This window comes from Ciconia boyciana, chromosome 8, assembly GCF_034638445.1.
Source record: "Ciconia boyciana chromosome 8, ASM3463844v1, whole genome shotgun sequence".
NCBI classification, from domain to species: Eukaryota; Metazoa; Chordata; class Aves; order Ciconiiformes; family Ciconiidae; genus Ciconia; species Ciconia boyciana.
In genome coordinates this window covers 44129587-44145575 of record NC_132941.1, presented here as the reverse complement: position 1 = coordinate 44145575, position 15989 = coordinate 44129587, and the positions used below count along the sequence as shown (strand labels likewise).

General features: G+C 48.6%; 1 protein-coding gene across 2 annotated transcripts; it reads right to left on the bottom strand.

Moving 5' to 3' along the window:
- Positions 1–7259: 7259 nt before the first annotated feature.
- Positions 7260–15529, bottom strand: LOC140655335 (cytochrome P450 2C9-like). Of its 2 annotated transcripts, XM_072869713.1 has the most exons (10): positions 15434–15529; positions 13234–13346; positions 12729–12891; positions 12091–12240; positions 11628–11788; positions 11059–11235; positions 10393–10534; positions 9788–9975; positions 8461–8602; positions 7260–7758 (listed from the first exon to the last, which is right to left on the bottom strand). In XM_072869713.1, exons 1-10 carry the CDS (start codon positions 15480–15482, stop codon positions 7577–7579), a joined length of 1467 nt encoding a protein of 488 aa, XP_072725814.1. In that variant the 5' UTR covers positions 15483–15529; the 3' UTR covers positions 7260–7576. The 2 variants fall into 2 exon arrangements, with proteins under 2 accessions (XP_072725814.1, XP_072725813.1); XM_072869712.1 differs by lacking the exon at positions 15434–15529 and having other exon boundaries at positions 13234–13454.
- Between the last annotated feature and the right edge of the window lie 460 nt (positions 15530–15989).

The following is a 15989-nucleotide window of genomic DNA, read 5'->3' as shown; positions in this document are numbered from 1 at the left end:
AGGCCACACTTCTAAACAAGCCTCCAGCTGGAGTCTGTAATGGGAGGATGACTTCTAGATATTTCAGTAACTCATCCCCTCGTTGACTTTGCTGTGGATTATGGTCCTCAACACCCAGTGATGTGCCCTGCTTCTAGACTGCAGGACTTGGACTAAGCCAAGTCTCATAGCTTGCTTGCATTCTGAGCCTTCCTTCTCCATAACCTGCAGTATCCAGACCCTTATTGGCCAGCTTTCACTGCATTGACCTCCCTGTTCCAAAGTAACCAGGCCCTACTCAGTGCATGGCAGCAGACCTTCCCACAGTCAGAAAAAGGACAGCTTTCTGCCAGCTCCCTCTCTACTGGCTTTTTGTGGATGCAGAGCAAAGCTCTCTCTCAGCATTTTTCTGTCACCTTCCAGAGCACCAGAGTTTCAGTTCCAAGGGAGACCTCAGCAGCTTTGCTCTTTCACTCCAGTTTACTTAATTCTTACATGTTTCTGGGACTGGCTAGGGTTCAGGAATAACACTGAACCTAAGTGCCTTAAAAGAGCTGTTTTGTACAGGTGTGCATACTACTTGCCCCTGGATTATAGGAGAGGAGATGTTTCTGCACTGCTTGTCCTGATAACCCACCTCTGAAGCTAAGCCTCTCTGCAATACCATTCCCAACACTGTCCCTAGCACCGATCCCTACAGGCAGCCCCAGCTGCCCACAGAGCTCACCATGCAATGGATCCAGTATTGCTTCCAGCAGCAGAGCTGTACCAGCAAGAGAGGTTTAGAGCAGCTTTTAACTGTCTCCAAGCCTCTTTCTGCATTCCTCCCAGATGGCAGAGTCTCTGTATCCCAACAGACAGCACATCTAGCAGAGACTCTTCTGAATACCTCCCTTTCTATGTGTGGAAACAATTTAGTCAGGAAGGAGTTAATGTGTTTCTGTAATTTTCAGCTGTCCTTGAATCAACAGGAACAGGCACATGTGATTAGGTTGGGGCTCAAAGGCTGCAGGTGCAAGTCCTTGCTATTCTACAAGCTGCCACTGTACTTCAGCTCCCAAGCCATAGTGGGGTTAAACAGCCTTACCCTTTCTCACTGGGGAGCTGTCAGGGTAAATGCATTAAATGATAAGGCCCTGACTACTCAGAGGCCCTGCATGGTATAAACAATTCAGGCAAACCAGTTCATGTTACCTCATACCACTTTCCTCACTAGTGTGGCATGGTTTTTGTTTTCTCTGGAGTAACTAGCATGCCTTCCCTGTTCAGCTCAAGTGAGTATATTCTCATGCCATCATTTCTGGTCACTTCAGAAGCACCCCTCCCCACTCCCACACCTGGCTAAAGGCATTTCCCAATTGCTAACACTCAGTTCTGGTTTTCTTCTTTTTTTTTTTTATTTCTCTGCAGGAGAGGACAACTTTCTCACCATTTTATAACACAACTGTAAATTCAGTAAGTAAATTGCATAGGATGAAAATGAACTGACTACTCACCATGACGTTATCTGTAGAAGCTGGGGGGTGGGATTCTGGAAGAGAAATTGCTGCTTTTATGGGTGAGTGTTGATGTGGATCTTCTAACAGACTGTCCTAATGCTGCTGATGTTATATTGTAGCAGTAAAGACAGATGAGATGCTTAAAAGTACCCAGATTCCTGCATTTGTGCCTGTTTTCCTGTTTGTTTAGGAAAGAGCAAATCCAGCTAGAGGTGACTTTGCTAAGCCTGTAATGCAGCTGAACTTTCTTCCTGCTCCTTTCACCAAAGGGAATGTGAATGTTGTTTCAGATTTCATTCCTGTTCTCTCCCAGTGAAAGAGGGGGTGATGAGGTGTCCTGGTTTCCGCTGGGATAGAGTTAATTTGGGGTTTTAGTATTTTAGTATTGGGGTTTGGATTTAGGGTGAGAATAATGTTGGTAACACACCGATGTTTTAGTTGTTGCTAAGCAGTCAAGGACTTTTCAGCTTCTCATACTGGCCTGCCAATGAGAAAGCTGGAGGTGCACAAGAAGCTGGGAGGGGGCACAGCCAGGACAGCTGACCCCAACTGGCCAGAGGGCTATTCCATACCATATGGCATCACGCTCAGCATATAAACGGAGGGGAGTTGGCTGGGGCGTGGCTGCTGCTCGGGGACTGGGTAGGCATTGATCGGTTGGTGGTGAGCAATTGTTTTTTATTTGCATCACTTGTCTGTCTTCGGTTTTATTTCTCTCTCTTTTTGTTGTTGTTGTTATTATTATTAATTTCAATTATTAAACTGTTCTTATCTCAACCCACAAGTGTTCTCACTTTTACTCTTCCAATTCTCTGTCCCATCCCACCGGAGGGGAGGTGAGCGAGCAGCTGTGTGATGCTTAGTTGCCGGCTGGGGCTAAACCACAACACGGGGGGAGCAGGCCACTAGCCATTGCAGCAGTTATCAGAGGGTCCTTCACATGTCCTGCCACTCAGTTAAGATACGTGTCACTGCTAATTCTTTGCTAAAAGACAGGGGGTTCCTCTCTCTTCCCGCAAAAAGCTGTAGGCATGCAAAGATCTGGGCTTTCTAATCCTACCTTCCTTCTTGCTATACTATGAAATGTAGTCTCTGTCCTGGCACACAGACCTTTTCTGGTTTTGCATCTTCCCAGACAGGGTTCAATGGCATTTTACTGCTGAGTTATCCAGCCAGGAATCAATTGCATTTTTCTGCTGAATTATAGGCATCGTGTACAATCAGTCCAGCCACAAGCTGCCTCAGAATGGGGAAGGGCAATTTTTCTGGCTGCTGAGTTACTGAAAGATGGATGTAGATGTGGGTATTGATCACGGTGGTTGTTTGTTAAATAGAGCATCTGTTAGCTGCGGGAGCCAGAGAAGACCTGTCTGACCTGTGGCCTTTGAGGAGGCATGTACAGCTCTCGAACTCTGGCCTGTTCCCAGAGCCTGCTCCCCACGGCTGTCTGGGGTGGACGCTGGGTCCTGTGGCTCTCAGCTGCAGCAATGTCAGCTTGAGATAGTGGGTCAGCCTGGGAGAGGGGATAACAAGTGAGGCACCTGCCATCATCACTGCCTGTGTGATGGACTTTCTCTTTGCTGGAGCTGCCTTGTCATTTGGAGCCAAGTGTGACATTTTACAATGGCTAGAAAAAACAGCGGGTTTTGGTTTGGGGTACACCAGGTTTGCCAGCACCCTGCACTGCATGCCTCGCATCTGTGAGCCAAGGCACTGATTGATCCTCCAGGCAAGGCCGTGCAGGCCGCTGCCTCCAGCATCATGGCAAGGACAGAGAGCAGACTGTTGCAAAAGCACATCTTTTCTTGGTGCTTCTCACTCCCCTTTGTGCTGCTGTTCCTTCTGAATCTGTCTTTCTCTGGCGTGTATTTGTGCTTATCTCTTGTATATACTTTGTATATGCTTTTTTCCAGCTTTAAGTCCCTTTTTGAGGAAAAACATATATTTCTTCCATTCAGTCAGAGCCATTGTTGGAAGAACCAGAGTTTGGGTTCTTGCTTATGACTGGCAAGTACAGGCCATGACCTCAGGGTGCAGCTGGATGCTCCATGTGTTATTGACCACATGCTGTTACTGGAGTTTTGCAACTCCTCACTTAGCCTCTCTCCTTGCTTGCTTTGTATGAAACACTTTTTTGTAAATGTTCTATAACCATCTTATTTCTAGACTTCTGCACATACATCTGGAAGCACAACTGTCCAGGCAGATTGTTCTTCTGGGGTAAGAGTTTGTTTCATTATATAATGCAATCGATTATGTGGAATGTTTTCCTTCTGAAATCAAATCTCTGCTTCCCCTGTCCATCCCAGTGTGCAGTACAGCTGGGCTGGATGCCACTGTTTTGATCCAGGGCTGCAGTTTTGTTCCTCACATTGGATTTTATTGCTGTTGTATGGTAGCCACTTGCTCAGCTACTAAGCACAGAGTTAAAGGATCACACTGCTTGCATTTGACCTGACTGTCTTTCTTTGTAAGTTAGTATGAGCCGTGGTTGGTTGGCGTAGCCGCAGGGATACCCAGCATTCTGGCCTTGGTCCTTGCAGTCGTCTTGGCAGTGGTCTGTCTTCTCCAGTGGAAGAACTACAGCTGGAATCAGGTGACTACCTTCCATCTCCTGGGTGCCTTGCTACTTCCAAGCCTAGACCTCCACATCAGAAGCCTCATTCAGCACCCTCTGCAGCTCTCGGGAAGTTCAGGACCACATCCCTTGGCACTCAAACTGTCTCTGCTCTGTCTCTCAAAGGCTGGACCTCAGCCTAGGAGTTGAAGGTTCATAAGGATAAAAGAGAAATTCATGTGAAAATACTGAAGGGGCACTGCAAAGTGGTCTGGTAACTAGCAGGAAATAAAAAACCAAACTATCGCCACTGTTCTTCAGTGGATTTCTCTGTCATTTCCCACAGTAAATAATTCATTTAGGGATCCTCTCACTCCAAAATGGTGTTACTTAGCTCCAGAAACGCTGCCAAGGTGTTTCGTAGTATGTTTAGCTTGGCCGCCACCTTTTTCCTCTGTTCCAGCCCATGGGGTGGGTCTTCGTGCTCTGCCTACCTCCCCAGTGCTGGGGCAGAGTTAGGGGTTTCTGTAGCATCACGCTTCCTTCCTCTGGGAAAAATCGCCCACACCACCAAAGAGACAGTCAACCTGCCTATAGAGGAAGAATGCCATGAAGCAGTCCGGCAGCCAGACATTGACAGTTCTACCTAAAAGGGCCGTTCCCTTCCCCTGCCACTTTACAGATGTTTTTAACCAGCTCTAGTATGTGCATGCATCTTTGTTTCCTTACTTTAGAAAGGAAGGTGTAGCACTACCGAGGGAGATGATTTCCCTGTAGTTGTTGTTGGCTAACATCATATTTTTTATTTCTTTTTTCTTTTTCTGGGTGTAAATGTGAAAGTGAGGGTTTTCCCCTGTGCTAAAAGACCAGATAGATTTTGGATGTTCTGATAAGGGCCACACTCAGGCATTGAGATTTCCCCTCTGCAAGGTCATTCCCATGGGTAGGCATCAAGTGGACTCTGTGATTGTTCCAAATGAAAGAGCATTTTGGGATCCAGCTTAGAATATGTTGGATATTATCCTCAGTATTATCCCTTGTGTGGTTATTTATCCCCTGAGTACGTCCTGAGTTCTGGAGCTGTTTAGTAACAGAATATTTTCTCACTGCCCTGTGCTTCTTATGCAGTTGTTTGTGAATGGTAGATAGATGTTGTTTGTCACTGTTTTGTTCATTGCTTCAGACGAATCAACATCATGATGGCCATGAAGAACATGAATATGAATCATCCCCTCCCAGACCTCCAGACGTAAGTCATCTATTAACTGATTCTCAACACAGCACACATGCTGCTGAGTGAGTTACTAAATGCAGGACTGGCTTTAAGGGTAGTCCTAGACTAATAGAGAGCTCATGGTAATCTCTCTCCCCATGCTTCCCTGGGGCTCCTACATGACTGCTGTTTCTGGTTGCATGTCTGTCCATTTGGTGCAATCCCAGATGAGAAGCCAGCAATGGTTTGCCATTGTTTTAGAGTACACAGGCATTAGAGCTGCATCCTGCATGGACAAAAATGGAGGGAGAAGGAGGGATGAACCTGAGATGTGAACAAATATGACATTTTCTTCAAAATACTGCTAAATGTTTCCAAAGGGAGGTGGGAATTCTTGCATGCTGTATTCTCTGCAGTACTCACAAGGTCTCTGAGTACTTTGTGACAACCATCACAGAAATTGTATTTTGCCTCTAGGACTTTAATATGACCATCATGCAGGGGACAACAAATATCTATGTAAATGAAGACCAAGACAAACACCGCAAACCAGACATCCAAACACAACCAAAGCCCATGAGGACGAAGAAGCCCAGAAGAGAGCCACCTGTGGTGGAATCCATTTATGAAAACCATTCGCCCTATCACTGAAAGAAAAACACCAAAGCGTGGCTGGGGCCAGAAATAACAGACACAATCCTTTTCCTGGACACCAGGGGTCACACAGTTTCAGTTTATGAACAAGAGAGTTTTCTCTTTGTGCATACATTAAATTCTATGGAGAACAGGACGAAGAGACTTTGGATGGGGAAAGAACTTGTTTGCAATGATGCCTCTGAAATGCGGAAGCAAAATCAGATTCCCCTGGAATTCCAAGCTCTCTGGGAGAGATGGTTTTGCTGTCCTCCTAAATGAATTCCTTTTAATAAAGAACATCTAAATCCTTGCAGTGACACTGATGATAGAAAAGAGCAGCCAGAGAGTTGGTTGGAGTCCCCGTCACTCAGGTGCCTGAGCTCCTCGCAACAGCCTGCAGACAGGGATGCACTCTCCTTTTCATTTGGTAGAAGAGGCCCAGACCATAAGTGAGATGAAGTGATATGCCCAGGAAAACTGGAAGGAGAATGCAACTCCAGCTGCAGAACTTAGCCCACGTGATGGCAACTTCCCTTAGTTCTCAGCTGTTCCTTACCTGCAATGGCCTCTCACTCACGCTGTTCTCTCCTCTGTACCTTGGCATTTCAGCTGGAAGGTGGGGTGGGAGTGCAATTCAGGCAGGAGACACCATCCAGAGAAATGATCTCCTCAGCAGCCCCATCTTGATTCATGTGGGGGTGCTGAGTGGCCACAGTGACAGGCAGGGTTGTGCTGGCAAATGCCTCGAGGAGCACAGAAGGCCTGGGGGAGATGGTGGGAGGAGGACAGAGAGGAGCCATAGGGAAGGTGCTCCCAGCTTGTGGAAAGGCTAGGCCATAGAGTGCCTGAGAAATGAGAGGAGCCCCCAGGAGCAGCCAGAGGTCCCATCGAGGGGGTGAAGGCAGCTGGAGCTTCAGCCTCTGAACTGGGGGGGAGTGCTCTCCTCCAGGAGGGATGTTGCAGCTATCCTTCACCTGGCTGTGGGCAGCAGGATTGGCAGTCCCAGTAATGGCAGACAGAGCTGCTGATAGCCCCCAGGCTGCAGGACCCCCTTCTCCTCCCACACCGTGAGCCTTCCCGACTGGTATTGTGCTGCGACTGGCCAGAGGCTCCTTGCAGCCAGCAGCAGTGGGTCCGGTGGATGAAGCAGGCAGGGCCCTTGCCCCAGGAGGGACAGCCCTTCCCACAGGGTGCTGGCCACAGGTGCTGCAGACCTACTCTGCAGTGGAGCAGCGGATGTGGGTGCTGCCCCAGCCCGAAGAAAATAATGGCTCAAATCCTCATAAATAGATTTTTCTTTATTGGGTCATTAACATACACACAGTCAGTGCTATCTGCCTGCAAAGCACGCTGCTCTTGGTGGGACACGTGCTGTCGGAGAAGCAGGCTGTGGGCAGCCATGGGAGCTGTGTTTGTGAGAAAACCAGCTGTTTGATGCAGCCACTGCACTCAACGAGCCCGTGGACAGAGTGTCAGTGCAACAGGATGCAATGCCACACAGGGCCTCCCTGCAGTGTGGCAGAGCAGTTCTGGGAGGCTTTGAAGGTGTCTAGTCTGTGCATGTACCTGTGTTTGGGCTGTCTTCCTGGAGGCCTTGGAAAGGTGGGCCAATGCTCCTGCCGTTGGTTTTAGTAAGGGAGATGTAAAGGAGTAGCCAGGCTCAGGACACTGTGGAGAGTGGTTTTGTGCTTTTCAGCGAGGGAGAGCACAGAGCTGGTAGGCAGGAGGTACATTGCCTGTCCCACTCAGTGTCGGGGTTATGTTGAGTTCCTGGGGGTCAACGACAGGCTTCAAGGTAAAGTTCTGCAGGATCGTGGCCACGAGTAAGAATATCTCCATGCGTGCCAGGCCCTCTCCAGGGCATATTCGCTTCCCTGGAAGTGAAAACAGCAAATAGTGCTCAGCAGGCGTTGCTGAGTAGACCAGAGTTTGTACTAAGCAGATGCGTTGCACAGCTTTATTTACCAGATACAGCTGCAGCAGTGAGATGACTGTCAGGATTACTAAGGACATTTGCAAGAGAAGAGTTTGTTGGAGAAAGACCCTTGGCAATTTGGTTGGGTGTGTGAAGGAAGAACAGGAGCAGGAGAAGTCTTAAACATGGAGGAGGCATCACAAGAGGCAACATGAGAGAGTGCAAGGTGACATAAAGCACGGGTGAGAAAGCAGAGGGCTGGGGCTATTGGTAGCAGAGTGGTTGCATGTAGCCTGAGAGATACTTAAGAGGTGCTGGGGAAAAGTGAAGCTACCACAGAAAGACAGGTTGGTTAAGGATGACTTTGGTGGTTGTGTAGGAAGGTGACAGGTGTTGTAGAAACTGTCGATGGGTCCCATTCACTTCATTACATCGGCAACTCCTAGTAGGAGGTCTGAGAAGCCACCAGGCCCGAACAAGATGGGAGATGCAGCTGGGGAAAGGAACAGCAGGGAGAAATTATCCAGAGAGCCGTGAGCCCCAGGGAAGCACCAGTGGGACCATGCTGGGAAGAGGGAGTGTGTGTTATAGGGAAAGGCAGGGTGGTCCCCAGAGGAGGACATCAACAGAGAGAGGAAGAGAGAGAAAGCCTGCTCTTTACCTGCTGAGAAGGGCATGAAGAACTCGCTCTTCCTAAAGGTGCCATTCTTGTTCAAGAAATGTCCAGGGTTGAACTCATTTGGGTTTGGAAACTCTTTACTGTCATGGAGGACAGAACTGAGGATGGGAAAGATTGTGGTGCCCTGAGGTAACACAAGGAGAAGAGCAGAACATGAAGGGGAAGCAAGTTAGATCACTTAATCTGGCTGCCTGCCAAGTTAAGACTGAGCTTCCCAGCACAGCCCTACCAGTGCCTTTGGTTTCCTTTTGGGGACTCTTCCTTTGGGAAGGCAGCTTTAGGTCGACCCTGCTAGATGTCACAGCAGGGACAGTTGTTGGCTGCTCCTCCTGAATGCTCCCTCTCACTTTCAGACCATTTATCCTCACCTTGCTCTGGTCATCTGGGGATACCCCACCTAATTCTTCCTCTTTCTTAGTGTTTCACAATAATGAACTTGTAGATGCACTATGTTCCTTCTTTTCTGCGAGCCCCGAAAAGCAAAAGCGCATGAGGTTGTTGAAATGAAGCTCTCCTCCCCTCTCCTGACAAATTTCTCCTGTCACGATCCTCTTCCTTCCCTCTTTCTGAGCAGCCATTGATGGAGGGGTGGGATAAATAATCCAGCAGTGATGACACAAGAGCCCTCTGCTGGAAGCTGAGCAGTTCCCCGGGTCATGCCTTTTGATTTTACGGACAGATGAAAATCAAAACACCAACAGCCCGTGTGCTGCTGTTCCCCTGCTGTACACGGTCACCCAGAAGAGCAATGAGCATTGCTGCAACGGGCCAGGCCAGGCCATGGGTTGCTCTAGCCCATCAGCCTGCCTCTGGCAGTGGCCAGCAGTGACAGCCTCAAGAAGCATGTAAGAACAGGGCAAAGAGGTTTTGCTTGTTCCCTTGAATGCAAACATAGCCTCCAGCCCTTTGTGGCTCAGGGGCTTTCTGTGCTCAATAACCAACTGACTTTGCTTCCAAGCATGCGCACAGGCTCTCCTGGATGGTGGTGAGCAGTTCCTCGGCTTTGCTGCCTTTTGTGTGAGGAGTCACTGCTCTGTATTTTGTGAACCCACTGTGTTTCTGCAGATAGGTAAAGCTGCAGAGCAAGTGAGCAAAGGTGTGTGGGGCAGAGCTACTGTTCCAGTCTTGGCCCATGGAGCGTCAACAAGGGATTGCAAGTGAGCTACAGGAGCCTGAGGACAAAACCTTCATGAAGGACTGGGTGACAATGAGGTCAGGCCACAGCATTTCTAGTTTCTGGCTTGTAACTAACAGTCTAAGAACAAACGTGCTGCCACCTTGTTGAACTTGAGGGAGCTTGCCCACTAACCTTGGGAATGACGTACTCTCTGAAGCAGGTGTCTTTGGTCACAGTGTGAGGGAGACTCAGGGGGATGAGGGAGATGAAGCGCTGGATTTCATGAACCACTGCATCTGTGTAGGGCATCTGGGTCCGGTCAGCCACACAAGGTCTTCGTGATTGTCCTACTACCTGGTCAATCTCTTCCTGAACTTTCTCTGCCATGAGAGGTACAAACCGTAAAATGGGTAAATAAAACAAAACCTACCTAAACAAGTTTCCCTAAGCTGTCCACAGATCACAGGAGTTTTGATGTTGGTTTTGGTGTTGACTAGAACACAGCTCCACTGCAGCCCATGCAAACAATGTCCTCCTAGTGACTTGGCTAAATAGGAGTACTGGGAGATAAAGATGTGGACACAGTCAAGTCCCTGGATGTGAGGGGAGTGCAGCTGCTGCTGATGCCAGTAAAGCTGAGGCATCTCTAACGGCCACCCCGGGGAATGACAGTGCAAGGACTTTGCCCATTTGGGTAAAATATGAGAGAGAGGAGAAAAGTTGGGAGAAGGCTATGATGTTAGCCACGTACCCAGCCCAGGGGAATAGCTAGAGAGGAAGAGGTCACAGACTGGTACCTTGTATCTTCGGGTGTTTGAGAAGAAGCAGAAGCCCATATCTTACAGTGGTGCTAGTTGTCTCAGTTCCGGCAATGAACAAGTCAAAGGCGCTGGTTATCAGGTTCTTCATGTGGAAACTGGAATTGGGATGCTCTTTCTCCTAGAGAAAAGGCTGGGCTGTTTCTCTGGCTGAGCTGAGAAAAGTGGCCCTTTCTTGCGTCATCCCAGGCCTTCCTTTTCACCTAGAGCTGTTGTATTTCTCTGCTAAGGTGCAGCAGCCATCTGGGACATTGCAATGCCATCTTTGTGCAGTAAGCTCAACCCCAGACCAACCTTCTTTCAAGCTGTGCACTGAATGGTACATAGCTGCCTGTTTGCCCTTGCTATGCCAACTGCTTTCCAGTGAAAGAACTGCAAGACCAGACTGCAAGTGTCCCTGTGTTTTGGTGAGAGCAGATGAAGGTCTTGCTGTACAAGCAGGTGCAGGTAGTGGCTGGTGAGTGTGCAGACCCAGAGCTATAAGCTCTAGCACAGGCAATATCTAGGGTATTGTTGGTGTTTTCCCACTGCACAGCCCAGCTGCCTGGGAAGGGGTCATCCCAATGTCTGTGTTACTGAGGAGAGGGAAGGGGCTCAGCGTAGGTATGTTTGGGGGTGAGCTGGGGCTGTATGCTGTCTCCTTACCTCCTGCATTTTTCTGAGAAAGCAGTCGATGAAATCCTGAGGGGATCTGGGATCTAGGGAGGCTTGGTGCATCTTCACCTCCTCTGACACAAAGGCTTTTAGAGCATCAAATTCTGTGAATATGTTGTTGTGTGGGCCAGGCAAGTAATCCAGGATCTTTGAGAACATCTGGTAGAGCTGGAAGGAAAGAAACAGGAAGGTCCGTAGCATGACCATTGCCCCATCCTTTGATTTTAGCAAAAAGCCTAGGAAGGCCACAACCCTTTCAACTGAGCCAAGCAGAATGGCTATGAGGCTGGCAGTCTGACAGGACGGTAGGGGCTTGCATAGTAGTAGTAGGAACCTTAGAGGTGGAGAAGAAGGGTGTTCAGGACTAGGAGGAAGCTGCACTTAGCTGGCAAAGCCAACTCCATTGGTGAGGGTGCTTCTTGCTCTTGAATGAATTCCCTCCTGTGCAACACAGCATTGATGAGGTCCTAGTTAGAAGACTGAAATGGGACTTCATTGGGAGGGAGGCCTCCTGCTCCCCTGCGAGAATGTTGCCACTGTGAAATGGCTACTGAATGTACCTGTCCCCAGTGAGAGTTCATCATCTCAAAGATGTTGTTCATGTTGTTCATCAGAGCCAGGAACTTCTTGTCTTTATAGTCATATCGTTTCCCAAAGACGATGGAGCATATGACATTGGAGACAGCACAGCTCAGCATGAAGGTTGGGTCAAAAGGTGTTCCTGTGATTTCAGAAAAGTTACAAACCATAAAAAAAACCCCAAAACTATGGCTACTTATGGCTACTGTGGGTAACCTGAGCTCTGGTTGTTAGTAGAAATATCAGATCACAGTCTCTGAGTGACACAGAAGGGTCCTCCAAAAAGAACCATATGTGATCACGGAATGATTTACTGCTTTGTAATGAGGGGTAGCTGGTGCATGGACCAAACACATAGGAACTTCAATCCTATGCTAAAGACATGGGCTCCCTTAATACAATCGGGTTTTTGCAAACATAAGCTATATTAAAAATGGACCATACCCTTTGTTTTGTTGATCTCTTCCAGCAAGTACTCAGTTTCTTCCTGGATCCTCTCTTCAATACTCCTCTTCCCCATTCCAAAGTTGCGCAGAGTGCTGAGAGCAAACCGCCGGACTTGTAACCACTCCTCGTTGTTGCTAAAAACAATCCCTGCAGAGGAAGAAGGAAGAGGGAAGACCTGGCTTGGGCGTGCTGGGTGTGAGATGAACAGAGGCTCACAGTGACAGTGAATCCTGTCCCTGGGAGAGCACTGACATGGTAGTCTCATAGAGTACTGTGGTTTGGAGGCAATCTCTGGAGGTTCTGTAGTCCAGCTACCTGCTTTGGGCCTTCACATACCCAACCTCCTTGTGAACAATTCATCATTCATATCCACACATAATTTCCCTTGCTGCAGCTGGTGGCTGTTGCCACTTGCCCTTTCACTGCCCATCGCTGAGATCAATCTGACTCCATTTCTCTGCTGCCCTCTTTGGGTGGTGGAAGCCAGCAATTACAGCCCACTCTGCCTTCCCTTCTCCAGGTGGGGACCCACCCACTCCCCACAGTCTTCCCTCATGCACGTTACGCTCCAGATCTAATCTGCCAAACACACCTTCAGCCCTTCCCCTCAGAAGGAGCTCAGTCAGCAAACATACCTAATCCATTATTAGCCCTGTCTCCTATTGGCATGTGTCCTCTGGCAGCAAACTCGTCTGCACGATCAACCAAGGCTTCTTTCACCACATCATGTCCATGCAGCACCACCACTGGGTTAGAGCCCAGGTGCACTGTGAACACTGATCCATACTCTTCACTGAGCTGTCAAAATGCAAGAGAGAACATGGCCATAGAACAGATAGGGAGGAGGAGTTGAAAAGTGGCCTTGCTGCTGCATCCCACTGCAGGGAGTGCAGCCTCACAGACCAGCAACATCATGATTTGGTCCTCTCATGATAAATGTGGGTGTGGAAAGCGTTCCCAGCTATCGGGCCCTGAACAACAATGGCAACAGCGGTGAGGGGGAGCAGCTGAGATCCCCATGACCCTTCTGCTCCTCTGGGATTGACACTCATCAAGCTATGGCCACAGGTTGTCCCCATGCACAGGTCCCACACATTTCTTGCCCACAGAAGAAAGTAAGAGAGAAGAAAGTGGCCTTACCTTCTGGAGGGTTTTGGCCAAGTTCTTTGGTTTCACCTGCAGCACGTTACCTAGGATGGGAAGGGGAGCCGGTCCTGGAGGCATCTTCCCCTTTCCAGACCTCCCTCTCCATGCTGCGAATGAGAGCAGGCAAGTAATGCAAACCAGGAGGACAACAGTGGCTGCTCCCAGGAGCTCCATTTGCTTCTGCGGCTCAGGAGGGAGTGACTCTGGCTGCCAGAACCTGAGTTTATATACTGAAGGGCTATGTTGGCTATGTTAGCTATGTTAGCTCAACAGCAGGTTTTGGATCACGTGGCTCAGTTAGTCAATGTTACTAGTCAATCATTTGTTAGACTGCCCTGTGTTATGAAACTAGGACTTCTCTCAGTGTTAACTGAGCATTGACGACACGCCTTATCTCAAACAACTGCAGAGGCCAACAGAGGTTAAGAAATTTATAATGTGCTCATAAAACTTGTTTTGTTTCACCTAAAGTTCATTGTTAAAGAGATCGCACTAGGGGCGCACTCTTCTACTGAGGCACTCCCAGAAATTCACTGTCACGAGAGCATCTTCCAAGTACTTCAGTGCCATTTAGATTTTCTGTTCTTCAGTATTGATTGTACAAGCTCTCAGTGGGATGAGCCATCCTTGCTTGTTCCTGATGTCTTCCTGACATTATAAGTGGAGTTTGCACTGCATGTGATGTCCAAAGAACATACTGACGTGTTCTCCTCAGTGCACAGCAATTGCCTCAGTCTCTCTCCCTAGGGGTGTCTGGCCTCACAAGAGAGGAAAATATAAAATATCCATCTAGCAAGAGCAGAAGGGTCTCCAGACATCACAATAGACAAGAAAGGACTTGTTGAGAGAGATAAGATAAAGACATAAGAAAAGGGGAATAGACCTTGGGGCTCTGACCTCTTCAAGGTCTCCTAGAGGAGACAAAGAGTGAGAGAAGCAGGTAGAGAAGAGAGAAGTCAAGAACTTGAGAGGGTCTCTGGGGAATGGCTTCCCAAGCTGAGACAGAGCTGCACTTGTGAGAGGCTGAGTATAGGTTAGTGCAACCTGGCAACTAGTCCTTGCACTTGCAGTGACCAAAGAAGCCCACCCAACCTACTGATGGAAGTTGGCATGCACAAGTTCCTGTTTTGTTGATGTCTGACTCTGATATGAGGAACTGCTCCCCTCAAAGGGCCAGAGATGCTCTGGGAGGCTGCAGAGCATGTCTGGTGTGTTGCGAGGACTTCAAAAAGAGCTGGAGCCTTCCTGCCCAAGATTACTCCAGGGGCTGTGTACCTGCAAGGTCCCAACGGCAGTGGCAATGGCAGGTAGAAAGGACCCTCAGGGCTGCAGCACTTGTGCTTAGCTTGCTCAGTCTGGTCATACCCCTCTGCCTCTCCTGAGTTGTGACACTTTCACAGGCAGATAGATCTCATCCAACTGAGCAGAAGGTGTTGCAAGGATAGGCGATGCAGGGCTTGGTGGGAATTAGCGAGGGGCCTGGGTGACTGGGTGCTTGGTTGGAGTGTGCTGGGTTTGCTGTTCAGCAGTGTGTTAACGTGAGTTTCACCTTTGTTGAGCGGTGCTAGTGAAGGTCTCCATCCCTTGCAAAAGTTTCTGTAGCTTCCCTATGAGTTCTTAAGTCATCCTTGCTCTCTCGCATAGGTGCAATAATTTGCTAGTTGGTTTTTTTTAATCTCATTTCACTTCTTAAAGACCCGTACTTGATACTTTGGTGGAAAAACTGAATTGCCAACAAGTTTGGGCCACTTGCTGATCTGCTGGCCTAAACTCCTGCATCAGCTCAGACGTTGCCAGGGCAGTTCGTGGAAGTTCATGTAGCTCTAGGACTTCCACCTGGTGAAAGTGGAGTTCATGGGAGCTTGCACTGTTACATGAGGTCTCTCTGCTGCCAGCGTTCATGACCTTCCCTGTGAAGTTCCCTCATTCCTGGGGACAAGGGCTCACTTCTCAGCTCTGCCCCACAGTTTGCGACATACTTTGGGCAAAAGCCCTGGAACTAGGAATACTTTCAAGATTTCTCATTTTCATCAGGATAAAAATCATATTCGAAATATTCCCACCACCCTGGCAGACACACTGGTGATTTACAAGGGAGGAAAACCCGTAAGACTAGTCATTCAGACCTTTCCCTGCAGGAAGCCATGGGCCTTTTCATGTCACAGTAGTGTGCAAGGGTTTTCTGAATACTCACTTCTGTTTGCAGACACTAAGAGCAGGCAGGGCTGATCTGTCCTCTTCATCCATGTGAAAGTCCAGGAAGGCCAGGCTGAAATCCCCTCCTCTCCATCTTCCCTGGGAACTTTGGTTTTAAGTTCGTTGGAGGCACATATTAGGGATATTCAAAGAAAAGGCTACCAGTGTTGTAGCTTTGCATATTTTTTTTCTAAAATAAAACACAAGCTTGAAGAAAATCTGTCATCATGGTGTAGAATCTCCTGCAGGCTTGCTGCCTGCACCTTCTCTTTTTGAACCTCAGTTCAGAAGGTGGCACTGCGAAATGCCACTCCTGCCCACTGTGCAGCCAGCAGCCCTCCTCCCTGGGATGCTTGGTGGGGATATCCCTGCTGTCTGCAAATGCTGCTCAGCTTCTGTGGAGGAATGTTTTGACTGAGTCACTCCTCCATGCACTGCCATTTTGTACCACATGCGGTGCACAGTACAGGCCAGACACACAGTGATCTTGTTGGAGGCAGTCCCACAATGTGCAGGGCATTTTGTACTTCTCTTCTCAGCACTTCTTGGTGGTG

Bases quoted from the DNA above. Each gene is read 5' to 3' on its own strand.
- LOC140655335 (XM_072869712.1), bottom strand. From the start codon at position 13,413: ATGGAGCTCCTGGGAGCAGCCACTGTTGTCCTCCTGGTTTGCATTACT. The intron at 8,603-9,787 runs GTTAGTGGGCAA...GTGTTACCTCAG, and splicing joins GAGAGTACGTCATTCCCAAG to GGCACCACAATCTTTCCCAT. The intron at 7,759-8,460 runs GTAAAGAGCAGG...TTTCACTTCCAG, and splicing joins CTTCATGCCCTTCTCAGCAG to GGAAGCGAATATGCCCTGGA.